This window comes from Falco biarmicus, chromosome 4 (assembly GCF_023638135.1).
Source record: "Falco biarmicus isolate bFalBia1 chromosome 4, bFalBia1.pri, whole genome shotgun sequence".
NCBI lineage: Eukaryota > Metazoa > Chordata > Aves > Falconiformes > Falconidae > Falco > Falco biarmicus.
In genome coordinates, this window is record NC_079291.1 from 107624352 (window position 1) to 107650717 (window position 26366).

At 47.4% G+C, this 26366-nt stretch overlaps 1 protein-coding gene across 10 annotated transcripts; it reads left to right on the forward strand.

Moving 5' to 3' along the window:
• On the forward strand, positions 1-25339 carry CARD19 (caspase recruitment domain family member 19). 10 transcript variants are annotated; one of them, XM_056338582.1, is made up of 7 exons: positions 4094-4373; positions 6388-6522; positions 10942-11084; positions 12998-13151; positions 16907-16966; positions 18837-18908; positions 20588-21126. In XM_056338582.1, exons 3-7 carry the CDS (start codon positions 10974-10976, stop codon positions 20698-20700), a joined length of 510 nt encoding a protein of 169 aa, XP_056194557.1. In that variant the 5' UTR covers positions 4094-4373; positions 6388-6522; positions 10942-10973; the 3' UTR covers positions 20701-21126. The 10 variants fall into 10 exon arrangements, 8 of the variants coding, with proteins under 8 accessions (XP_056194554.1, XP_056194552.1, XP_056194559.1 ...); XM_056338579.1 differs by lacking the exons at positions 4094-4373; positions 6388-6522; positions 20588-21126 and adding exons at positions 1-158; positions 25089-25339; XM_056338577.1 differs by lacking the exons at positions 4094-4373; positions 6388-6522 and adding an exon at positions 5-158.
• Positions 25340-26366: the final 1027 nt, after the last annotated feature.

The window sequence follows — 26366 nt, forward strand, 5'->3', positions numbered from 1 at the left end:
CTGGCGGCATGCAGCCGGACATGCTCCCTCCCAGTTTACTTTCACTTTTCCAGTGACCTCTGCTCATCCAGGCAAGGAGGACAGCACTCCGGCTGCCCTGCCGCTGTACGTGTACAGCACAAACCTGTGAAACCTATGGATGATGCTCTACAAGACATGTAAGTGCCTATTTTTAATGAGGGACTTGGGCGAAATGACCGGTCTGAAAAGTCCGAATCTGCTGGAACAAAAGTGCAGAGCCAGGAGGGGCAGTGGCTCGGACGGGAGTGGCCAGCCGGTTGCTGCCTTGCCATTTTTTTTTCCTTCTTAGAGTCTGTTTTTATAAATGATTAGCTAAAACTTGCTGAAGGGAACTAAATGCGTAATCTGAGCTTTTAAGAACTATTTCATTGCATTTTCTTAAACACAAAGAAGGACTTTGTTAAAGAAACTGCCTGCGCTATCTGGGTTTAATTTGTTCCTAAAGAGATCCAGTCCTCTTCAGCTGTGGGAAAATAAGAAACCATATTGTGATTTAACAATTAACTGATAAAACAAGAAAACGCTACATGCCGATGCTGCCAGGACAAGGGTAATACTTAGTAAATCAAATAATTCACTCAAATAAACAAATCAGTCGGTTCTCGGGGGAAACAGCAATGGCTTTTGCAATTAGCTAACCAGAAAATACATCTGCTGTCCTTTAGACACTGGGAAATAAAACACTGCTGGGCAGGCCACTTAGCTTAGCAACTAAATCAGGAGATAGAAATCTGAAATGAAAAAGTTTCGGAAGCAAGCTGGGCTGTGCTCCCATGGCATACCTGCCGTCAGCAGGGAGCGAGGGCTTCGCGCAGTGCCGCCCGGCCCGTCAGCAGGGTGAAAATCAGCATTGCTCGCCTCAAAGACCATAAGGGTCTCGCAGTGCCATTTGCATACGGCACATCGCTGTGGCCAGTACCGAGCATATGTCCACCCGATCCGGCTGTGCTCTTTGAATGTCATGGATCGTACCGTGGGAGGGGATTTGGTGGCCCAGCTCTGGCCAAGTGTGTGCCTCCCCGGCGATGTGCCCCCTGCGTGCGGATGGCCGTCCCTTTCCGCTGCCTCTGCCGTGGCCGGACAACTCCCTGAGGACCTGTCTTTCCAAGGCAAACCTAACAGTGATATGGCTGCAGAAGTCTTGCCTGTCATGGGCATGAGGAGGTGATATATTTAACCCTTGATTCTTGTATCATTATCTGAGCCTATAGGGTAAAAATATCTCCAGGCAATGTGGCACTTTATGCTGCAGCACTCCTGAATGATTGCTACTTACTTCCATTTCACTCACAGTGCTTGGAAACACTGTCTGCTAAAAAACATTTAAGATTTATATTAGAGATTTCAGTCTATGTCACATTAAGATTACTAGGTTTTCAGTTTTGAGGTTTAGATTCTGGTAGCAATTCCACAGAAACTTTTTAGCAGAGCACAAAATGCAGTGAATTCACAATGGTATAAAATGGTCATAAAAAGAAATCCTCAGCATGCCATACTACCACTGCTTATTAGTACTAGGCAACTCCTTCTGCTGTGATATTTTAATATATATATATGAAATAGTCTTAGAAAACTGTGATGGAAGGAGTTATAAAATTACAGTCTCCTTTCCATAAGGTGCCTGTTTCTGTTACTACAATACATTGCCAGAAAGCACTCTGATACAGGCATGATCAAGGTCTCCATGTGCAATAATAACAATTTTAAAAATCTCTTTTCATGCTGTTCAGAAGATCTGGATTCCTAAGGGTAAATGGAATAAACTCAGGATGTTTATACTCTATTCATCTGTCTTCCCAAGGACACGCACCATAAATGTCACAGCACTTGACAATACTAAAAATATTCCAGTGAGGGTTTTTTTCCCATGTTCTTACCCTTTCTAGAGATAAATAAGCTGCTTTCATTTGTAGTACAGGGTTATAGACCAACATTTTAAAGAGTAAAAGTGGGGATGCAGGTATCTCATTTGTTAATGGTGATGGCTATAATTGCGTGAGTTACAGCAGTTCTGGCTGTGCTCACCAGGAACTTCTCCGTGATGAGCTCCTCGGAGTCATGGCAAGGACAGTGCTGGGGTGGGATGCTGCTGTCTTTGGAGAGCTCTGCCAGGCTAGAAACTCCCCCCTGGCAGGGAAGGCCAGACACTGAAAACAAAGGCGAGAGTATCAGAGAAAGAAATTAACTGGAAGAAAGCTTGAGGTCTGTGTGGCTAACCCTGCTAGCTGCAATGCTGCCCCAGGACGTGCTAGCAACGCGCCCGGTAAGCCCCGAGCACCACCCGGGGCTGTGCTGGGTGTGACACTTCCTCCGTGAGACCACGAAGTGGCAGCACTCGCAAACTTCCAGCAAATTCTCTTTTTTTCATTTTTTCTAAGACCCCGGGTAGCTGGAGCTGTCTCTCACGAGAAGGCGTACAACATGTACCCAAGCGCAAAGTCAAGTCTTAAACTAAATCCTTTCTTACCTCCCATTTGGCAACTCATGCCTACCCTGTGGGCTTCAGAAGTCCCAGCCCGTCAGCCGGGCCATGGTGGCTTCAGCGCTGCAAGTTTCCCAGACACCAGACCACCACCCAAAGCGAGGGGCTGTACGTTTTACTCTCTGTTTATCCAGTCCCAGTACACTGGTATAGATTTTCCACATGCTTGGTTTAAGACGGCACGGAGGCAAACTTGAGCAAACCTTTCAGGATCTCGTGGACTAGCGGTCATCCCCACAATGGCTGTTTCCTGGGTAAGGGCACCTCTTGGTGCTTGGGGGCTTGCTGCTTAACAGAAGCAAACTGCTACTAAGAGGTGTCTGTGCAAGGGCAGTTGTGTGGTTGAAGCATTTTATGTACCAATCTGGATTCAGCTTTGCCTACTGTAATTTTAATCCCTCCAGAAGATCTCTGTCCCTCTTCAACATAAGCACTTTCATCATGGTTTCAACACAAGTCGCAATTACTAATCGCCCTCTGTCTTCGCTATACTAGAAATCTGCCTTTTCCAACATATTAACAAGATAGCAGATTTTGCAGTGAAAAAAAATATCTGTAGTATTAAATAATATATCCCATCCTTTACCACTATTTGTAAAGCTAAGGTTCAGCTTCACTCCTCTGCAGCATTCATTCCTAGGAATGCATGTTGTCCTCCTTACTTTGCTGGGTAATTAAATGCTGATTAATTTTTGTGCAAATGGGAGTTTTTTAGATGTACAGATTTCCTTGCACTTCTTGCCTCTTGAAGTTAATATATCCCAGTTAGAGGCTTCAACGCAAGTTTTTCTCTGATTAAGAGACACTGTCACTGCTCCAACTACCTGCTAAATTTGCGTTACACTTTGTCACTGCATTGAAACAAATGGGTACAGTGCTGCGGCACAAGAAAAACACAGATGTGATGAAAATGCAGACATACTCTGAGCAGTTGTGTGTGATGTCATGGGGTGTTTATGACGTCACAGGAGTGCATGACATCACGTGCAGTGTGACGTCATATGGACATGTATGACATCACAGTGGGATGTGTATGGCATCATGGGTGTGTATATATGATGTCATGGGGGTGTGACGTCACAGGGGATGTATATGACGCCATGTGGTGCCACAGGGGCATGTATGACATCATGGGGGGTGTATGACGCCACAGGATGTGTATATGACGTCACAGGGGTTGTATGACGTCATGGGGTGTATAGCATCACATGTGTGTATGAGGTCATGTGTATTTGTATGACGTCACGTGTACTTGCATGATGCCACATATGTGTGACATATGTGTATGACGTAACACATGTGTATGAGGTCATGTGTGTATGATGTCACTCTGAGTACGTGTGTAAAAGCGAACTGTGGCATCGGTCATTTCAAACCTGGCAGGATGCGGGTCTCGGCCCGCACCCCCGCGCTGCCCCACGCCCCACCGCATGCGCTCAGGGCACACGGGCCCGCTGAGGCCTCGGGGCGGTCAGGGCGACGGGCCCGTCACGAAGCGCTGCGGCGGAAGCCCCGGGCGCGCCGCTGCCCCACGCCGCCCCCGCACCGCCTGCCCCGGGCCGGGGAGGGGCCGCCCCGACAGCCTGCACCGTGCCGCAGCGCCCGGCAGCGCCCGGCAGGCCGCACCGCACCGCAGGGCCCCAGCAGCGCCCGGCAGGTCGCGCCGCCCCGCCCCGGCAGGGCCCGGCAGGCCGCCCCGCACCGCCCCGGCAGGGCCCGGCAGGCCGCCCCGCACCGCCCCGGCAGGCCGCACCGCCCCAGCTCCGCCGCCCCGCCCCGGCAGGCCGCGCCCGCCCGGCCCGGCGCCATCCCCAGCAGGAAGACCAGCAGCCCGCCGGCGGGCCGGGCAGGGCCGGGGCCGCTATGGCCGGTGAGTGCGGGGCGGCGGGAGCCCGGGGGCGGCAGGGAGGGCCGGGCACTTCGCCGGCGGGGCCGAGAGGCGGTCGCTTTCCGAAGGCGGCGCCGCCTCGCTGCGGGGCCGGGGCGGGGGCCGCTGCGGCGTCGCGGCCGCTCCCCGGGCAGCGCAGAGCGAAGGCCGAGCTGCGTGAGGCGGGGCCCGGCCGGGGGTCCCCGGGGCGGCGGCGCGGTCGTGCCAGGTCCCGCGGGCCGCGCTCCGGGGTGCGGCGGCTGGTGTCACGGGGGCGGGTGGGAGCCGGCGCCGCGGTGGCGGCCGGGGAGCGGGCGGGGTGTGTCCGCAGCGCGGCCGCCGGCGGTACCGTGGCCTGGGGCGCGGGGGCCGGGCCGCCCTGTGCCCCTCGGGGGGTCCCCGCTCCTGCCCGGGGGGCTCCGCCGCCGCGCCTGCGGTGCACAGGAGCTTTCCCGGCTGCTGAAGGGCCCCGTTGTTGTAGCCGCCTTCGTAGGAAGCTGGGAGGGCTGGGAACGTGTGTAACATCGTGTCGCACTCGAGTACCAGGAGCATTTTAGTATTTTGCTCACTGCTTTATTATTTTTTTCTCTTCTATTTTTTGAAAGATATTGCAGATAAAGATGAGGTACTGAACTCGACCACTGCCTGACAGGAGGTTGCAGCAGGGTGGGAGTCGGTCTCTTCTCCCAGATAACGAGCGATACGACAAGAAATGGCCTCAAGTTGCACCAGGGGAGGCTCAGATTGGATATTAGGAAAAACTTGCTTCATTGAAAGGGTAGGCAGGTGCTAGAACAGGGTGCCCAGGACGTGGTTTATTTAAAAGTAAGGTATTTAAAAGTCGTGTAAATACAGCATTTAGGGATACGGTTTACTGGTGGACTTGGCACCCTTAGGTTAATGGTTGAGCTTGATCTTGAACGATTCTCTGGTTCTTTGACAGCAGCTCATGGACTCTTGACTTCTGCTTACTACCGTGCCAGTAGCGCGGTCCGGGGGCAGTGGGTGAGTGTGGCTGCGGACGGTGGCAAGTGGTCCTTCACCTCTGTATCACCACTTCCAGCCCAGAGGAGAAGAGCAGTTGTTTGTCACTGGAGGTGCATTTGGTAACCAGTGCAATCTGATCCCCCCAGACCATTCTCTGCAGTCAGATTCCTTCTTAAATCCTCATCATCCCTTTCTTGGGCTCTTGAAAGGGAAAACCCCCAAATTAAATAAGCATTAAGCTTGCATTTTGTTGAGAGAGGCTTTTTCATCTCTTTCCTGGGATGCTTCAGCAAGGAGTTCATAGGGATGCATACAAATGGCAGGTCACATGTTTTCAAGGTTTTGGTTGTCACATTGCCTTTATAAAGTTTATGAAAATCATCCAGGAGTTTTACAGGAAGTTGCAGCTTGTGTTTGCACAGCACATACTGTCGAGGTTTCTGTGTGTTGTTGTGGAGAATGCCAGAGGGTTTGTGTCTTGAAATTTCTACGCTCGTGATGATCCGTCTGTTTGCTTGGTAAATTGAAGGAGGCTTTTAAGGGGAGAACAAACAAAACATGAAACTCTTAATAAAGATACAGTGGTGCCAGAGACAGTAGCAAGGGTCCCTATGTAAATACTGGGGGAGTTATTAATTGGAAAAGTCTGCCTGTCTGACTTAGGTGGTTGGCCAGCCCAGGTGTGGATGAGAGTGGTTCCATGTCGCAATTTAGGGAGGAGGGGCTGATCCAGCCTATGAATCTGGAATGCAGCTGGATTTATTCATGTAAAAAAATTCATATAAACATGAGGTGGCAATGCAGACCCCAGCCTAAGGTGGCAGGTCCCTAGGTTTTATCCAGAAAGGAAGCAAAAGTAGATCGTAGACAAACACGTGCAGGGGACTGCAAGAGACAAAATCCCATTTGATGTCCCTTGTACAGAAAATAACGTGGAGTCTTTTATGTTTATAATAATTAAGCAGAATCAAAATTACAAAGGGTTTTTCGACAGCCACTATAACCTGAAAGTTATGTTTTGTGTTATCAGTGCGTTGTGCCGGTGGCTAGTGACACCTTTCAGGGGCCAGACTGCTCACCACAGGCACATGGAACGAGAGTGCCAACACCACAGCGCTTGTCTGACATACTGGCTGCTGCCAGGATCTGGCATGCTGGCGCCTAGGTAAGGAGTTGTCTCTGAAAAACTCTCTGTGAACACACTGCTATTAAATTAGAAGGAGTTTTGGGAAGAGTGGCTGTGTCGTCTTTGCCATTTTTCCTGCAGGTGCTGTTGAAGACAGTGTGGCACCTTATGGTCACATACGATCAGATTTTTTTTATGAGCCTTGTTACTCCAAGAGCAGAATATATTTCAGCAGCCTTAAAATGCCAGCACTTAGTATAGTGGCTGGGTCGTTTGGCAGCTGTTGTCAGAAACCCAATTGTCCATTTGGAAGGAAGAATAGAGTTGTGTCATTTTACAAAGAGTTGCCACAGGGGTGATAATTTTTTACCTGCAGGTGAAAAATGATGACTGACTTGCTTTGTTTCTGTCATTTGCTGCTTGTGCATTTATCATCACCGATTGTATGTATTTTATTCTCTGTCTGAGGAGCTGCTGGCTACAAATAACCAGTAATCTCTTGCTTTTTCTCTAATATTTTTTAATTATACGTCTACTTCCTTTCCTTCCGTGTGTGCGGTCAGGTGCAGGCTGTGTATGTTAGTGTGGTGTACATATGCTGTATGCAAGAGGCTTTTTGTACTTTGGGTAAGAGAGAAAAGTAGGCGTGTGTGATGTGTCGTGGGCTTACAGTAATTATAAGGCAGTAACATGAAGTTATTAGTCATGTTTTCTTCTCAACTGTCAAAGACCATTCCTGAGCTTCCTGTCTGTGTCTGACAAGTTTTTCTTACCTGGAGGAAATGTAAATATCGACTTTTTTCTAAGCAACCTTTAGGTCAGCTTCGTTGCTGTGGTATTCAATCTCAGCTGTAGTCGCTCCCTCTCTTCAGTGAGGCTGAGCTCCGTCCACTGCTCCTCCAGCTGTGTTGAAGCCTGCGCACTCCTCCACTGCAGCTGCGTGCTTGAGCAAACCTGTGCCTGGGTCCAAAACCTGCAAACAGGGTTAAGCCCAGTCAGATTAATGTTCTAGCGGAGGAGAAGGTGTAACATCAAATCACAAATTCAGAGTTAGATACAATCCTCCTGCAGTCTGAGGGCATTAGAACGCCTGGCAATGCCGCGTCTGTGCCGTAAGCTGTGGTTAATTGACTTGGTCTCCCTGTTTTGCTGCTCTGAACTTTCTAGGCAGGTACTGGCTAACAGCATGACTGTCCTTTTAATGCTGGGGTTACTCCCGCTTAAAGTCTTTTTAGCATAAAGATTTAAATTTTTCCTGGCAGTAACTGTTGTCTCTTTGAGGCAGTGAGATAAAAGGTGGATATGCAAAATATCCCAGACAACCACTCCTTAAATCCTTAAAACCTGACAGCACATCAGTAGCCTTACTGCAGTCGTGAAGTTACCTGCTTTGGGGTTTCTGTTGCTTTAAAATCTAAATAATGGGCATGTTCAATATTAAAAAGCTGCTGCTTGTGTACGGTGATAATAAAACCTCGTAGTGCCACCATCTATCTATACCTGGTGCATGGGAGTGAGTCTCTGCCATAACAGAGCTGCCGGAGTTCCTGCGGCAAGCTGGGTCCAAGAGCATCATGTGGTGGCTTCAAATGCACACGTGTGCTTTCCAGATACCCTTATCACTCCAAAGCAGAGTGCCATGCTCCAGCTTCTGGCATTGGTGGGGCTTTTTTTGTTTGCTTTCTTTAAATTTAGTAGCTGGGGCACAATTCTGCACTGGTGGGCGATGTCAGTGGGAAGTTCCACTTCTGTGGTCTACCAGAAGCCTGAAGCTGGTTCCTTGTGTGGTTTGGGCAAAGATTCCTCAGAGTTAGAGGAGACATGAAAGATCTCTGAAGAGAGAGGTTAGATACTGGAAAGGTGAGATACTTTTGCGCTGATTGATAACTGCTCTACAGAAATTTTAAACCTTGCACACACCATCCTAATGTACTGAAGTAATTTGGAGGAGGTGAAGGTGCAGACAGGTGAAATGTCTCTGTGAGAGTGGGGAGAAGGCAGACTGCTTTATGGGTGGTTCTTAAAAATGGAGCATCTCAGAGGATGGGAGAAGCACCTTGCAGATGTCAGAGCCAGGCATAAGACCTGTGCTTGGCAGGCACAATCTAGCAGTAGCCAGAGAGGCCAAGAGCGTGGTCATGTTCGCTTCTACCTTTTGGCTTAGATGGGAAGAAAGCATTGCCACCCCTGAAATCTCAGAGAGGCTTACGCCCTGCAAGATGGTGCACCAGCGCGCAGGGTTCCGGTGACAGGTACGACTGGTGATGATTGAATGAGTGTGTGTAAATGAAAAGTGCCGCAAGGACATGGAGTGCTCCTGACTGCTCAGAAAATGATGTTGGCTTAAATGCAGTCTTCAGTTGGTCACAGTTAACTTCACTGTTGTAATTGCTGCTAATAGACTTCTGCGTGCTGCCTGTGCAGGCATTGGTAATGACAAGGCAGCAACAGAGCAGGAGGCAGCGAGGGAGATGACACTTTGAAACTGCTTTTCTTTTACTTTGTATACTAATTCTACTGGATCCTTGTCATGCTTTTACTGCTTGCTGTGGTTGTTTGAATGTCGTAGTGTTATTTGAAGTTTAATTGCTCTCCTAGCTGGAAGAACCTGGTTTAAAGAATGGGGTTTTAAGTTTGCAGAAGGTACAGAGTTGTTGGTGACACTGAGAATCACTACAAATCATGTAGCTGAGGCAGAAGGAGGAAGCTGCAGGGAGCATGGCACTTAAGTCCCCAAAAAGTATTTGCATGAACAGGCACAACTTCAGCTTCCTGGTCCTTGCCTCAGCCTTTAGCACATGCCAGTGAGTTGAAGAGGGGAAGCTTAATCACACTGAATGAGATAACGCGGAACTTCTTGCAACAAAAGGAAGTTGCACAGCAAGGGTGTCAGGGCGATATGTTTCTGGCAGTACACTAAAAAGCTGCTTTGACAGTGAGCCGTGGAAATAATACAGTGTTTGTATAAAAAGTAAGAATGTAACTGAAATCTTGTTGTGCCGGTAGAATCACAGCTCTCTATGCAGCATCAATAGCTGTGTGTTCTTGTTTGAATAGGAGGCACACTGGCACTGGACAAGTTATTAGTGCGTGATGGTCAAACTGGGAGTTTTTCCTGAGCTCTTTCCTGTCAGTACTGTTAGTGCTACACAGATACAGGGAAAGGACAGTGTAACACAAACACCACCACCACCCTGCCCCCCATCTCGATATAGAAAGGGCTGTGCATAGGTGCAGTGCATTGTGCCAGAGTTTTCTGGCTCTTTTCCTTCATTCTTTTATTTATCTTCTCTAAATCGCAGGGCACAAAGGGCTGACGGTTATGTGTTTTCTGATAGCCAAAATGCTGTAAGACCTATGCATTTGCTTTAAACAGGGAATGTGGTGGGGGTGGGGGTGTTTTGGTTTTGTTTTCTATGCTGCTTGGTTATACAGTGCTGTGCTGACATTTTAACACTTACTTCAGATGCAGTCATAGACATTCTCTTTCTAAATCTGATAAGGGCACAGTAACCCGTGGAAACAGTCTGTGCCTGTATCTTAATCTAGGGACTGTAGTCAAGCAGCTATAGGGAAGGCTGTGCTCCTGCAAAATCCATTGCTGCCAAATTGGAAATGGTGCCTAAAACAGTAGCAAGTCTGGATTTGTGTATTGGCAGAGGTTTGGGTTAGTAGAAAAAGGCGTTTTACTTGTATGTGTATTTGAGTGTACTTCCATGGTGAAAATGTATTGCTTTTTGAATGCTCTTTCTCCCCACTCCTGTGCGAAGGCAGAAGTTCTACCCTAAAAAACATCCTGGCTCTTTGGCAGAGATGCCGTTCCTGATGGTCTGGTTCTGTTTCAGTCTGGGTGGTTTCCGCTGGGCGAGTTGCTGAAGTCTTCCGACAGACCAAAGGCAGCAATGAACTCTTGGAAGGTTGGGTGATGTTAGGGCCAGATCACTGCAGCTCGGTCAGTCCTCAGCCTTGCCTGGCTGTGTGAGCTTCTCTGCGTCCCACCCCACCCCACATCTACACCAGAGAGAACCTCTCTCTATGAAATAGGTATTTACATAAAAAAAATTATAAAACGCATTAGTTTTAAACTCCATAATCTGACTTCATAAATGATAGAAAAATTATCTTCAGTGATTTAACGACTTTAGGACTGTATTTGATGAAATATCTGTCAGTGCTTGACATCTAAGTAACTTAGAACCTTCTCCCTTTGGAAAGAGAGAGCGGGCATGAGTGACCAGCCAGGAGTTCAGATGTGTGGGATTTTAAGTGGCTGGGTCTTTAAAAGCACGTGGCTATCTTGTGTTTCCCTAACAGATAGTTCAGCTTTCTGAAGTTTTATGATGGTGGTAATTCTATTTCAGCTGTTTAACCACTGTTAGGAAAATGAAATTTACAGATTTTAAAAATGGCTTGCTAAGTAACTGCTGTGGTTTGTTCTTTGTATTATTTTCTCTCTAGATCAGTCATATTGTCAGCGGCTGCAACACGACATGTATTTTCTTACAAGCAATAGCCGACTGAATGAGCAAGTGGTTGATAAAATTATTCTTCAGCTTAACAGAGTCTACCCCCAAATTCTTACCAATGCAGAAGCAGAAAAGGTAATCTGATGAATTTTACTACATTTCTGAATGTTGCATTGTTTTTGCGGGTCAGTAGCTCAGCTGCCTTCTTCCTCACTTGACTCTTGTTGCCACATGCAGCCGGTCTTCCTCACCTCTTACTTGCTGACTGGTTGTATCTGGGATCTCGTATCAGAGGAGAAGTCACAGGGCTGGCACATTCCCTGTGCCAAGCGGTTTTGAGAGAGGGCACTCTTTTTCAGCAGCAGCTTAATGCCACGGTCCTTGCCATGACTCTTACAATCACTCTGTGGGCAGGATTGCACCCATCGTGTGACCAAGTGCCCTGCATGCCTGCTTCCTCACATGAGGCAGTGTGGAGTGTCATGTCAGATGATCTGTGCCGTATCCAGCTGTGTCCACAAAATCATCTATATTAGCTTGTTCAGTTTTAGTTGCTGATTAATGGGATCAATAACTCTTTGAGTATTGGTACAGAAGGGGAGCATGAGTCCCACCTGTAAGCTGTGGGAAGTGAATGGAGTTAGTAACATCTTCCAGTGGTGCTGCTGTGTACGGAGGAAGGCTACCCTCCCTGGAACGAAGCTTTCAAAAATGGGTGGCTGTTTTTAGGGAGAAAGATCTTTGAAACTTATGTGGAGTGAAAGTTAAAGTCAGTTAAAAGCTTCCCAAGCCCTACTAATAACTGTTCGTACTTGCCCTCTGACTTTTTTGACTGCCTGAGGCTCAGGGTTTTGACATACCAGTATTTTAACATTAGGAAAGATAGATCTAATTCTGTCATAAATGAACTCCGTGGAGTTCAGAATAGTGTTTTGGTGGTGTAGAGCAGCGCTAAATTATCAGCTGAGCCAGTCTAGTTGCTCAGTTACGATAAACAGTGTGACATGCACAATTAAAGATCACCTCATTCCCTCAAGAGGATCAGAATAAATGCATAAAGAATCAGTGAAACATAGTTTGTGACTTCTGCACATATCAGACTGGAAGAAACTGCTTTCATGTAGGTCCAGGCAAGTTTCTGTCAACTCTGTCGAGTGTTGAGGAAGCTTACGGTCTCAGCTATATCCGGCAGACCTTGTGGGAATTTTGTCAGAATAAGGAGTGTTGTATAATGTATATCGCATTCCTGTCCCCCTAGAGCAGGAATTGATCCCAACAAAGTATACCACAAAGGTTATCTGTTTTACTGGTCTGAAATATGATGCTTTCTGAGAATGGCTTTGGACATTTTCCAGGTAAGCTGAAATCATTTGATGTGCGTAAGGCTAGGTACGCGTTTTCATTCTCTTTGTAAAGATTCATCATGGTTTGGGCTATAGAATGAAAGTACTTTCTTCTGCAGCCTCTTGCTGTGTTGCCTGAGTAATGAGAGTTTGTACATGTTGCACTGGGTATGCAGCAGCTAATTGTGCTGGAAACAATGAAACATGTAATCTTGGGATGATGAACACTCCAATATTGGGACTAACATAAGCAGCATAAAGTACTTTTTTGAGTGATCGTTACTAGGCAACTAAGGGGAAACTTGAAGACATAAAAACTTATTATAAGATTTGTTGATATTTTCTATCAACAGCTGTCAGAATCAAATTGTAGAATAGCAAGTACCATGTTAGTTTGAATGCAGAGAAAACATTAAACATGGAGTAGCTGTCACTTCATGAGGACAGAAAAAAGAATGAGGGAAGGCAGAGGCAATATGCTCTCCATCGAGCAGTGCTGATGAGATTGAGCTTGGTGTCTTGATGATGGCTGTGCAATGCGCATACGGCCTTTTTAGGTTCCCCTCATTTTTTTGGCCCATTCTTTTTAGCAAGTGAAAAACAAGCTCCATATCTTCACTCCAGGCATACTGTAAAGTGATGGAAAATTGATCTCCAAGTGATGTAAAATTGATCTCACTTCTCATGAGTGCTTTTCTCTTTCAGTTCAGGAATCCAAAGGCATCACTCCATACCAGACTTTCAGATCTGATAAAGCACCTTCAAAAGAAAGGAGACAGACACTGTCAAGAGTTTTACAGGGCTCTACAGATCAATGCTGAACAACTGTATAATGACCTGCCAAGCAGGAAAATCTTGAGTAAGTTGATTTGTAAGTTGTGAGTTGTGGATTTCCTCATGTGTATATTACAAAACCATGTTTCAGTTGAGGTTTGGGTTATTTAAATAACCCGTTTAGGTTATTTGAATATTTTTTGGTTATTTTTTATTTGATTAATACTTAATTTAAATAATTAGGTTATTTAAATAATTCTGAATTCTGTTTGATTTGAATTTTCCAAAAGCCGTAAGGGGATTTGACTGAATAGTTCTTGTTACTTGTTGAGTAATGTGGGCAGTCCAAAACTCTTTGATTGTTTAAGTGCAACACGTAAAACAGCAATATAACTCTCATGAAGTGCAATTTGTCTTTTCATAACCATTGCTTCTTAACGGCTTGTTTATTTCCTCTGTGTTGATTCTGATCCGTAGCACATAAGAACATTACAAGCCACTGATTTGTTAAGCTTAAAACTCTGGTGGCCCAGAAGCTTGGCTTTCCCTCAATCCATAAATCTCCTAGTTGTGTCTAGTTTAATGTGAAACAAACATCCACAGGCCCTGTCAAAGAAGAGCTGTGATACTGATCATGTAAGGCTTGTTTGTGCAGCTGACAGGACTGACTGGTATCTGTAAAGCTGCCTCCCAGATACAGACGTATGTACTTTAGAAGGACTGAGCCTCAAACAGATTTGGTTCTGTGCTGCAGAGGAGCTCATTTCTTTAAGGAAAAGTATCCAGCCTGAGTTGCCAACCTGTGATAATGCTTGCTGTGTCTTGGTGTTCCTTCTTCCTCCCCCAATGGACTGGAGAAAACTGTGTTCCAAAAGGATGAGAAACAAGTTCGGGTATCCTGTATACTGAAATTACTTGAGGAGCTTGAGGGAAAACTCCCACATTTAAGTTAATGAAGCTCTGGAGGGACTGCAGTTTAAGAAATCCTTATAAAGTATCTTAACAGCACTAATGCTTCACCGGTCAGTTGATTTCTAGTTGTCAGAAACCCCACAGGTAGGTTCCAGGGGAAATTTTAGACATGCGGGTCAAACTCCAGTAAGATGCAAACTGTTACACCAAAACCCCGTAGGTTAGGCCTCTTTTATTTCTGGAGTGAATATGGCGTATAAAATTGTAATTACCTGCGAAGATACTGCATTGTCTAGCTTTGTTTCACCTTTCATTTTGAAGGAAAAGGTTTGTATCTCCCCACCACAAATAAATACCAGTGGAAGCTACACCATTTACCTGCTGCATTCGCAGGGAGGCTGCAGAGTTACCGCAGGTCTCCACATCCATACCCGAACCCTCTTGAACTGGGGGAGTCTGAGCCCATCCATGCTGCAGAATCTCAGGTGAACACAAATCCCAGCTGATTCAGCCTTGCAGCAGCTTTAGGGCAGTGCTTTTGATCCGATGTTCCCCCTGCAGAGTCGTGCCCTTTGAGGGAGCAGGCTCTTCAATCAAAGAGTCTTGGATCTGTTGTTTTTACTCTGGTAGAGCTCAAGAGCAGCAGGTTTTTCTGCCACCCTGCCTAGAAGGCAGCAGACAGCCTTTATTAATTCAGATCAACTTAAGAAGTCTTAGTGTAGTTACTAAGAATAAAATTTCAAACCTGTGTTGATGGTTTAGGAGTTTAAGCTCTGTTAATGTTCAGTAACACCCAAAGCCATTTCTGAGAATGGATCTTAACGTACGTGTACACAGTAGCCGAGGCCTGACCGCGTCCATATAGATGCGGCTGAGTTAGATCATATAGATGGGTCTGGATTCAGCCGGCTGCTAGAAATAGCACAGCTGTGACCAATACCCATGCAGCTCACACTGGAAGTTGTGCAGGCGCTGTGCAGGTGAGCTCTCATGCTGCCTCGCGCTGTTCTCATGCCCGGCCAAGCCAGCTGAAAGGGAACCTGCGCTGGGTGTCTGCGCGGTGTTTTCATTTGAGCTGGAGCATAAACATCTCGTCCTTGCACCTGCTACACGTGGTTACTTCTGAGAGCTTTTACTTGGGGAGCCAATCAGGGTTGGGGCTTCTCATGTGCAGACTGTGCGTAACCAGTGCACGTGCTAGAAGCGCTTTGCAGAAAAAATAGCGTGTGTGGTGCCCCCAAACTGTTGTGCTGCTTTGGCATTATGCAAGGGGACTCCAGTAACCATCGTAAGTCATTAACTTCTCTGTACCTGGGTACACTCTCTTACGTTACCATCCTCAAAATGATGAGAATAAATAGCCGAGTTAAAATCCTACTGCACGCTGAGGTCCTGCAGCTTCCTTACATCGACCTGAGGAGGAGACGGTGAGATGATGTGTGGGTGTTTGTTGCTTCTTATGAGTTAAGTGACTGAGACAGATGTCTGCATTCTGGATGGAATAGTTGATGAGCATCTGTGTGGCACTTTGAAACTGCAAACGATTTGATTCTTCAGGAAAAGCTCTCCCTCTTGGGTAGGAGGTGTTATTTCTCATTTAAGTGAAATGGGACGTTTTGAATGTTGAAGGCATTATCCTTCAGACCTCTAAAAAGTACAATGTTTGGGTTACTCAAACGTTGCTCTTAGCAGCAGTTACTCCATTTGCCAGATGTAGCACAGAGCATTTAGAGAAATTATACCCTCATTGTAATTGTGAAGAGAGGAGGGACCCCCGGGCCGGGGCGCTGTGCTGAGCGCTGCTGGGACGGGGACAGGCGGTACCGGGAGCAGCTCCCGGCGGGCCGGGCTGTGCCCGGGGCGGCCCCGCGCCTGGGCAGGGGGAACCCCCGTTCCGCGGCGGCCCGTGCTGGGGGCGGGGGCTGGCGGGGCGCTGGGCCGGGGCACCGCTGGTGCCGCCGGGGGGCGCGCGCGGCACGTGGCGGGAGCGCGGGCGGCCCCGCCCCGCCCCCTGCTGGCCGCTGGCCGGTGGGGCCGCACAGGGCCGCGCCCCCCCCGCCCCCCCCCCCCGCAGCCTGGGGCCCGCAGCCCGCACAGGGTCGTGTCCGCCCCCCAGCCCCGGGGCCCGCCGGCCCGCACAGGGTCCCCCGTCCCGTCCGCCCCGCCCGCTGCCCCGGGGCCCGCGGCCCGCCCCGCGCCCCCCGCAGCCCGCCCCGCAGCAGGCAGGCTGCCGGAGCCCGATCCGCGGGGGGTGCGGGGCGCGGCGCGCCCACCTTTGTTCCGCCGCTGTTTGGAGCCGGCGCGGCGCGGTGCGGCGCGGTGCGGAGCGGGGGGCCGAGCGGGGCTGCCGCGGGCGGTGCCGGGCGCTGGGGGCAGCACCCCCAGGCTCCCGCGGAGCCGTGCGTGCCCGCACCCCGTCCCGGCCGGCTGCGGAGCGAGCTGCGGGCGCCGGGTGCGCCTGCCGATGCCCAGCGCTACTGCCGGGCGGGGAGAGCGGCCAGGCGTCAGGCCGGGGGTGTTTGTGGCCACACTGGGTTAGCAACGGTGTTTATCTGTGTTAATTAATTAATTAATTAGTTAATGAACTCTGTGTGTGTGTGACCCTACAGGTGTCCGGCGTGCAGCAGGCGCCGATCTTGGGGGAGCGGGTGTGATGTTACTCATGTGCTTAGTGCTCAACCGCAGCGGAGGTGCCGCCGCAGCTATTTAGAGTTGCGTTAAAATGACTATGCACCTATATTCCTTCAATCAGCATAAACCCAGATTCAACTATAGAAATTATTTACCTTTAGAGGGGGTTAATATTTTATGTCAAAATCGGATATTTTTCTGAAATGCATTGTTTTGCACAATTTTGCATGTGCTGATTATGTTTGTTGGTTTGCCTGAGCTGAGTACTAACTTCTCATGTGTTGCTTTTATTTCTAGAAACCACAGATTCCACAGAGATAGACACTGACAAGGAGAAATATATGCTAAATGACAGGGGTAAATAAATGCATACAGTGTCACCGGATGGAATGGCTTTTCAGATTATGATGCAATTTATTTTATCATGTAATTTGCTTTTCATGTAACAAATAGTTTGTTTTACGATGTCTTTACTGTCACAAGTTAAGTGGAATTAATGGAGGAAAATATACTGAGCTGCTGTTGAGGAAACCAGTGCCAGGAAAATCAAGACACTGTAGAGTTTAATCAATATTTACAGTGGTATCTTTACTCAGTTACAGCTAAACTCTTTGTTTCCTAAGATTTCTCCAATGATGGAATAGTAAGGTCTGTTCAGCTGCTGGTAGCGTCATTGCGCATATAATTTTCCACTTTTTAAAGTTTTTTAAGCTTTCCATTTAAGTATAAAACATTTGAAAACAAAGACAGGAAGGAAGATAAGCAAGGGTGAATTTAAATGCATTTCAGATTAATGTATTTAAAAATATATTTTCCTTAGGAAAATGTGTTAAATTTTGCCCCTTCTTCTGTTCAGTGCCCAGATTACAGAGGCAAATATTTTGTTCACTGAAAGATATTTTGAAAAGGAATTGAAGATCTGAAAGAAAGCTGAAGAATTTTCCAAATTGATAGCGAGCTATCTTATCATTTAAGTTTCACCAATGTTTTATTTAGTACTTTAGGTACGGTTATGAGAGAATAAAAGCACCTGCTATGAGCTGTGCCTTTTGGCCAGTTTTCCCTGAGAGGCGACTGAAGCGAGGGGCAGAAACACAGTTTCACTCCATGTATATTTTTGCCTGCGTTGTTGTTACTTTGAATATTGAACCAAAGTGCTATTCCGATTTTTCACGTCTCTATTGCTGACATCAGCATAACAGTACAGGAAGAACAGAGGAGGTGCCTGGAGATAAGAAAATTAAATCATTTCTGTTCTTTCTCGTGCTGATGAAAGAGCTGGCCTCAGACGGGAGATTGCCCGGCTGCTCGTCACCCCCGTTGGGGTTGGGAGACCTGCACCCAAAGGGGCAACTGGGTCCTCGCTCCTTCGCTGTTCCCCCCTTCTCTGCATGGGCAGCCCCCCAGTCTGTTAATCTGCAGTACGTTTGTCCTTAAAGTGACAGGTGCAGTTTAGTTGTAGCTGTATTCCTAGTGAAGTAGTAAATATAAATAGAATATTAAATAATAAAGAAGCCAATATAAATTTTTATGAGGTTTTGCCTGTGGCTAAGTGTGAATTAGATAGGTTTTATTGAACATCAGTACTGAACGTCAGCGATAAACTGCATGTAATTCCTAGGCAGGCACATGAAGGAAATCTTTCCAGTGGGGGATTTGTCTGAGGTGTGCCTGTGGCTCTGCTTTTCAGCTTCCAGCAGAACTGTAAAGAAGAATATTTGCTCTTGTCATGAAAGTGGAATTTGTGGGACATCTGTGGGGAAAAAACAAACCCCTAAAAACCTGTTTCTAAGGGACTGCAGTCTCATACGAAGCAGTCTCTTACCCACAGGCAATGCGTTGGCCCAGTGGGGGCTGCTTACAGAGTAAAATGCTACGCTGGGTGGTGAGGTCCCAGTAGTCTGGTTAGTATTTTGTTATAGCGTTTAAAGGGATTTTTGCACAAAGTTTTAGAGTGACAAAACATCCGAGGAAGCTTTCACTTAAATTTCATAGGATATATAGCTAGATGAACAGTGAATGGTATCAAAGCAACTGTAGTAAAAATTAATTACAGTATAGTAAACGTGCTTCATAGTACATTAGCTAAACATACATAATTGTGAATGTTAGCTTCATTTGAATACACTTAATTATGCATATTAATAGCAACTGATGATTTATGAACTGAGCTAAACTTCCACTGCTGTGTTCTGTCTTAATGGCTTTCTTTTTATGTTTTCTTTAGGTCCAGTGTTTTTCCTCGCTTGTTTTAGTGTTGCTGCAGGATTTGCGTTGTTTTGGTATTGCTGTAACTCAGGTAATCTACTCCGGTGTTTTCTGTCTTGGTTGCCTTACTTTAGCACGGGGCGGGAGAGCAGCATGCCTCTTGATCTAACATGGCTTACTTAATAGAGCAGGTCAAGGTGTCATTATTCATTAATGAGGTTAGGATACAAATTGTGCTTCAGACATGCTGAGATATAAATAATGGATAGTTTGCCTACAGAGGATGCCTCAAATAGGGGCTCTTTTTAAAGGCAGTAGTCATGTGAGCTCCTGTTGCTATAGAAATGGGTCGTGATTCCAAGCAGTCACAAGACGTGCCCAAACCTCCTGGCTTCCCCATCCCTTGGGAGCTGGCTGAAGCAAGACCAGTGCCAGGGCCAGAGGACGCTGGCTTGATTTGCTGTTGCTGAGCCCGAGCAGCTGCAGCCATTGCCCCTGTTGCTGGCTCTGGGTGTTAGCTCTCCCTGTTGGCTGGAAGCTGCCTGCTTCACACAGCCAGCAGAGCAGAGCTCCTGCTCCTCTTCACTATCCCACCTTCCGCTCACCCAGTGTGGCTGTGAGAGCGACAGCTCTTAGCAGAAAATGCGTTGATGTGTCCACATGGATCAACTTCAGCAAAGCAGTGAGTCAGCACTCGTGGGAGAGATCCAAGGGGGAGAGAGTGGCTGATTCAGAGGTGTCACTTTCTCTGGTCTTCTCATGGGGGTTGTGGGAAGTGCCAGTCTTCACGTGGGGAACAGAATCCAATTTCCATTTTGGTTTAGTGCCTTCTGCTCCTCATAACCAGTCACAGCAGTTACAGTTGGATGTCATTCTTTCCTGGTTTTTTTTCCCCAGAGCTGTAGGCTACAGTAGCACCAGTTCATGGACGTCTCAGGTGATGTGAGTCTGGGCTGTGTTACCCTTCATAGTCTCTCAACTGGACTGTCCATGGAGTCAGGGTTTAAGGCTAAAGGGGACCGTTAGACCTTTGAGGCTAACCCATGTGTTTCCTTCATGAAATTCACTCACCAGCATTTAATAGAAGCATTTTCAGAAAAGTATTCAGGGACTGTTAGCAAAAAAACCAGAAAATCCATCACTTCCCTTGATCCCAGTTAATTGTCCATAGTGTTGCAGGTGCGTCGTCATCTCAGTTTGAACTCCTTTCAGCCTCAGCCTGTCGTTTTTGTTAAGCATTTCTCTACCAGATTGCAGAGCCCCTTAGCCCCTTGTTTCTGTACCAGCTGACATTCTACATTTTCTCCCTGTGGAGGTCCCTGTGCCTCAAGTCAGCGATTCATCTTTATTTTTGCTAAAATTACCAACTAATCTCTTCAAGTCTTTTGTTCCAAGGCTCTTTTTTCCACTTTTTGAGGCTGTTCCCTGTAGCAGCGCAGTATCTCAATGCCCCATGTGTAACAGGGCCGCCAGACCTGGATGTGGTGTGCCAGGCTTGCACCCTCCGGTGCTGTGCTCAGGTGTGTGGCTGCCCCCTGACCTAACTCGGTAATCTTCCCTTCATGTCTCTGAACTTGCAGCCATGAATCCAAACAGCTTCGTCATTCTCCTGTCTTGGCAGTTGATGTATACAATATTGAAGGAAATGGGCTTTCCTCTAGAGTAATTTTTTAAATTGAGTTTTATTTTTTGTAGCTGCTGCTTACTAGCTAGAATGAAACTTAACTGTGTTCACTTTCTCTTTTTCCTCCCGTCTTCATTCTGTTTTAGATACGAAAGTCGTAGGAAGAGCCAGGAGAATCTTGGGCTTTTCTCCCATTATCATAGGAAGACACGTTAGAAATATTTGTATGTTGTATTTGGAAGACATAGCAAGAAACTAAGGAAAAGCTGCCTCTTCGCTTGTCTGTACAGTATACCTGCCAGGGGAAGACAACGGTGCATGAAAATTACTGTACTCTACTCTCATACCAAAGATTTTATTAACTAGATTCATCAATAATTGTGTTGCTTCAACATGTATTCAGAATTTCAGCTATATATGTCCTTCCTTATGGAACGGACCATTTATTTTTGTAAATGCTTATTTTAAAATATTTATCATTTGGATAAAAAATATTTTTAATACAAACCTTAAAATTATATCTTAAGTGATCATGGGTCTTAAGCCATGTTTGCATATGTGTTTTATACTGGAATGAAGGATCACAACTGTTTAAAGAATGCTAGCCTGTCTTTTGTGAGAATTAATTTAAGAAAAGCACTTAAAAACCCCACGTGCTCTCAAAGCCTTACGAAGAAATGGATTTCCATCTCAGGGTTGTCTGTTTTGTCTAGATCCTTTCTACCTGCTGCCTGAGCTCAGGTGGGCGCTGGCACCTGGGAAGTTTATCAGTGCCAGTTACCTTTGTGTGTCCCTAGTACTTGCTGCGTTTTCTAATTCTGCTGCTCGTGCCTCACGCCAGCCTGCCTTGTTCACGTCCACACGCAGCTGTTGGCCATGGTTTGAAGGTGCGGGAGCTGGTGCAGACTGGTTCCCAGCCTGCGGAGGGTCCCAGGGGCTGGGATGTCCGATCTGCACTTCAGACTACCCAGAACATTTTTCAGATTTATTTAGCTTTTACTTTTTCAGTGAAATGTTTTGCATTCTATATATCTAAGAAACTGAAGTAATCCGAGATACTTTACAGGGACTTAAGTTTTGTGGCATGGGGCTTCTTTATGGCCAGAAATAAGTATGCTTACCTGAAGAGCCTGAGGTTGTTCATAATGTCATCTGATGATGATACATTGAAAATATGATATATTTGTGAGATATGATACGTCTGTGAGTTGAAACCTGAAAAATTTGCAGAAACCATCGTAGGACTAAAATTTGTGAAGGAGATGCAGGGAGACAAGGCTGCGGGTGAAGCAGCCTGGGGTTGCTTATCTTGCTCCTGCCTAGCTCAGTACAAATGGCTTTCCTCCTGCAGAAGGGAGAAGCCAGTAGTTCTGAACTGGCTGTGAGAAATTACATTTTTAGTGGATAGTTCTTCAATTACATGCTCAAGAGCATAAGGAGCTGGAGGAGGAGACCGTGTCCTTGTACTCGGTGAGAAAGACGCTTTGTGGCTCTTCATTCACTCTCTGACTGAAGAGATTTCCAGATCAAATCAAATGTCATCTGAATAAAAGTTGCAGCTGCATCACAAATTACCACACACTGGATGATCCCATGTGAAATTTTCAGTCATTTGGAGTGGTTTTTCTCAAAACAGACTGAAAATTGTCTGCCAGCTTTAAACTTTATTCATGCTACAAAAATGTCATCATCTTCTCCGGGGCAAATAATCTTGTAATAATTGTATTTCTTTCTGGGACAACACTCACACGATAGTCCAGAGGAGGAGCTGGGTACAGGGCCAAATTTTCAGATGAAAGACCCAAAGAGTATGTGCAGGAAATGTCTTAGAGAGGTGAAAAAGGGCTCAGAGGACCCTGATTTTTCTCTTCTGATAAAACGTTTTTGCCTATGGCATTGAAGTGCAGCTGGGACACGCGCCAAGCCCACGCGGAGGTAGCCACAGTCTTCGTGACGTTAAATCTCCAGGACAGACGGTGCGTCTTTGTGGCGGATGCTGGTGTGAGTGCAGCTCGTCTGGAAAACCCAAGTGAAATCGGATGGGCTACAGGGATAACACTACAGCCGAGACTGTAAGTCAGGACAAGCTGTTTGGTTAAGTATTTATTCTGACTGGGAAGCTGAGCTCCCCGTTGCTGGGTTTGCACTGCGCACGGTGTCTCCGCCAGCCACATTCACGCTGGCTTGGCTGTTTTCCCACAGCTGCAGCCGCTGGTGTGACTGCAGAGCTGGCGGTCCCGACAGCTCCGCCGGTTAACTGCAGCGCCCGACGGAAGAGTTTTCTGCGCGGACAGGCAGACATTCCTCAAAATCAGCTGTGGGCCGAGGGAGGTGATAAGCACTTACTAGCCTGATTGCTGCCCTGTGAAACGCTAAGAGAGATGCCGTGCCAACAAAATAATACCCAGCTGAGCGGTTTATTCAGACTTTGCCTCTGCCTCCACCCCACCGGCTCTTGCATCTCTTTGATCTGATCTCCGCAGGGACTCTTAATTAGGGAGAAAATGGTGATGAAGCTGAGCACATTTCCCACAGAACTGCCTAACCTCCAGGCTCTGCTGCCCTTGTTACACAAGGGTCTGCTGTTGTGCTGCCCTCCATCTTGGGAAGTGCTTTAATATTCTCTTGTTTTCTCTCTGCCTTGCCTTGTGTTTAAGGTGACAACAGGTTGAGTTTTTTTCTCCAGCAAACCAGCTCTAGTTTGTAACATTTGAAATATTCCGTTCTGCACTGCTGCTTACCTCTTAGAGCAGCCCCCTTTTAAGGGACTAGGAAAAATAGCTCTGAAATCTGAAGGAGTTTTAAATCTTTGCCTCAAAGCCAGCCTTGAAACTTCATTAGAGGAACCATATTCCATTTTACACAAAAAAACCATTATTCATAGTAATCATAGCAGTCGCATCTCATTTTAAAGCAGATGCAGAGACCTTATTGGTGCTAGGCACGTTCTTTCTGTTGAGATTTTTTGCCATGTTACCCTTTCAGTAACAAGTTGCAAATTGTTGTGAGCTGTTACTGAAACCTACAGAAGTTACGGGTGCCTTATTTCATCTGAAGGTGAGAATCTGCTGCGCTTACTGGCTCAAGGATGCCGTGCAGTGCCAGGAGCCCTCTCGGGTCAATAAAACTGCTCCAGGAGCACGCTGGCGGTGCGGTAGCATGTGGTCCTCCCAGTTCCTTAAACCAAGTGGCTTGCTTGAGCTTTGAAAAGTGTATGGAATAGGAGAGTTTACTGAAGGCTATAGTTATATTTCTTCCCTTCACGAGGTTGCTTGAGATGAGGATGCCTCTTGGTGGGGGTGGGGGTGGGAAAATTAATCCAGGATGAGCTCTCCCCAGGGTTAAGGCTGGGAGGAGAGAGGAAAAATGCATCTTGGTTCATCCCAGTGTTGCCAGGTAAAGGACCTGACAACAAAGAGTAGAAAATAATCTATTCCCTTATTAGTGCTAGTTACCAATTAAAAAAAGTGAAAGTGAGGCTAGCTATAAAACTGGCGTGTGCGTAGGTTGAGGGGCATTCTTTTTCTTGGAAGATTTTTCTTTCAGGAGCATGGAATAAACTTCTCTGTAATCACATCTATGCAGCGCACGCCGAGAGCAGTTGAAGGGATAATTCCATCTTGGTTTCCTGGAGGAAGCCCGTACGTACCTGCGTGGGAGTCGGGTCCTTGTCGGGAAGCAGTGTTACTGGAAATAAGTAGGGGGTCGGACGAGCCTGTCTAGCTGCAGAATTCCAGCTTCCCTGTCAAGTCGGGAATACCTTGGCGTTTGCTGCTGAAACCGTGGTGGTGTTCAGGGAGGTGCTTTGCTTCGTGTGCGGGGAGGTTGTCCTGGTGGTACGAAATTCAGCAGGTGGCACGTGCAGCGCGGAGGCCGTGCTGCGTTACGGGCCAAGGAGCTGAACGGCTGCTGCATCAGCTGGGGAGCTGAACGCGGCGCTCGGGAGGGAGGTGAGCAGGGAGAGGCTGTGGTCTGCGGAGGTGGGAGCGTGCAGGTTCTAAAGCAGTTGGCTCCTCTGCCAGCCTGGGCTGTGCTCTGCAGCCGGTGCCTCACGCCAGGGACCGTGGTCCCGCTTTGCTGCCGGAACGACTCGTGTGGGCATTCCTCTGGGTGGGGGCTGGGTGAGCTCCCTGTGCTCCAGGCTGGAGGCCTCCGAGACCCAGCCAAAAATCATCTCCCTTCCCTGTCGTGGTACGTGGGAGTGGCCTTTTTGATTTAAAGTCAAGCTGAGCTGCCTCTGCTGTGGTGGTGGCACCAGGGCGATGGCGACCCGAGGGCAAGGCTAGCTGGCGCTGTGCCCCCAGGCGGAGCGTGCAGGTGGCCCCACCACGTAAACAGTAAAGGCAGAGTGATGGGGCCATCTGCGTGGGAGAGCTGGGAAGCGAAGTGACAGATCATGCAATGAATTAGCAGAATTCCATTTAAAGACAGACTGCTATTTAAAGTACTTCAGTGAAGTACGATGTGCCTGCAAGCCAGAGCTGGAATGAAGTGATGATTCATTCTGGGACATACTGGGCTACTTTATAGCTGCCGGCTGGCGCTTTCAAAGCTGCTGAGGCAAAGTTACTCTTTTTGTTTCTTGTGATTTTTATTTTTTTTCTGATACTGTAATAAATTGAAAACTTATTTGGTCAAAATTTGCAGTTGTGGATGCTTTTCACTGCTGTTCTGTACGCCCAAGTGTTACTCCAGAGAGATGCCATGGCTTCACTGTGGAATCGGCGTTGATGTTACACTAGGAAATGATAACACTTTGCTGTACTTCACCGGTCCTGTGTTTTGTAATTCCTCCTAATGTACATCTTCTTGAATTCTGTAGAAATTAATCGATTTTTTTTTTAATGGGATGAAGCTGGCAATTAAATTGAAATAAAATCTTTACTGAGAAAAAAAAATGGTGCTGTTTATCTTGCAGTTAATGCTTTGTTCGCCCTTCCAGAAGCACCCCTGAACGTGTTGCCCTCCTGTGGCTGCTCTCTGTCCACTGGCTTCCTCCTGGTCTCTGTTCTGCAATGGTTAAATTTTTGTTTTGGGTATTTAATGTTTTCATCTACTTTCAAAATTCTTTGTGGTTTTTCTGCCTAATTTATTTAGTGATCTGAAGTTAAACAGGACACATCAGTGCAAAGACTGTGTGTCTTTTGGTTCAGGTTTGACTTTGTGTCATTTTGGTAGTGCAGTGAGTCATTGCCTATCCAGACCCGCGTGGAGGCCTACCTCTTCTGGACACGAGGTGACTTTGACACAAGGTTGATGTTAAGGATTACTTTGACCACCCAAAAAGGGATCTCAGGTAAGGAAAACATGCAGACAGATGTGTTACTGGCCTCTTCTTGGGGGTAAACTTTGAAGGGGGATCTGCCGGCCCCGGTGCGGCTATGGGCAGCGGTGAGGGTCCTACCAAAGCAACACGTTGCTGAGGCAGAAGCTCCAGGGAGAGCTGCTGACCTGCAGCCGGGTGCGTGTCCCCTGCTGCAGCACTTCGGGGGCCAAGAGGAACCCCAGAGCCTTGGCACCTTCCCACAGCGCATCAGACACTGTTAGACAGGAGCTGGGTCATCCGTGTCAGTGCGGGATAGTCTCGTCTTGTGACAACTGTTGGTCAGCCAGAGAGATCCTCTTCGTCCTCCCGTGGAGTGCCTCTGCCTGATGGGTTAGAGCGAGAGTCTCTCCCCCCTTTCCTACTGGTGGGTGTCTGGGGGAGGAGGGAGAGGAGCAGCGTTACTGCTGGGGGGGGACCATGAGGAGCAGCGTTACTGCTGGGGGGGGACCATGAGGAGCAGCGTCACTGCTGGGGGGGGGGGGGCATGAGGAGCAGCGTTACTGCTGGGGGAGGAGGGAGAGGAGCAGCGTTACTGCTGGGGGGGGGACCATGAGGAGCAGCGTTACTGCTGGGGGGCGACCATGAGGAGCAGCGTCACT

Bases quoted from the DNA above. Each gene is read 5' to 3' on its own strand.
- CARD19 (XM_056338576.1), top strand. From the start codon at position 3,888: ATGCGGGTCTCGGCCCGCACCCCCGCGCTGCCCCACGCCCCACCGCAT. The intron at 4,374-6,387 runs GTGAGTGCGGGG...TTGTGTTATCAG, and splicing joins GGCCGGGGCCGCTATGGCCG to TGCGTTGTGCCGGTGGCTAG.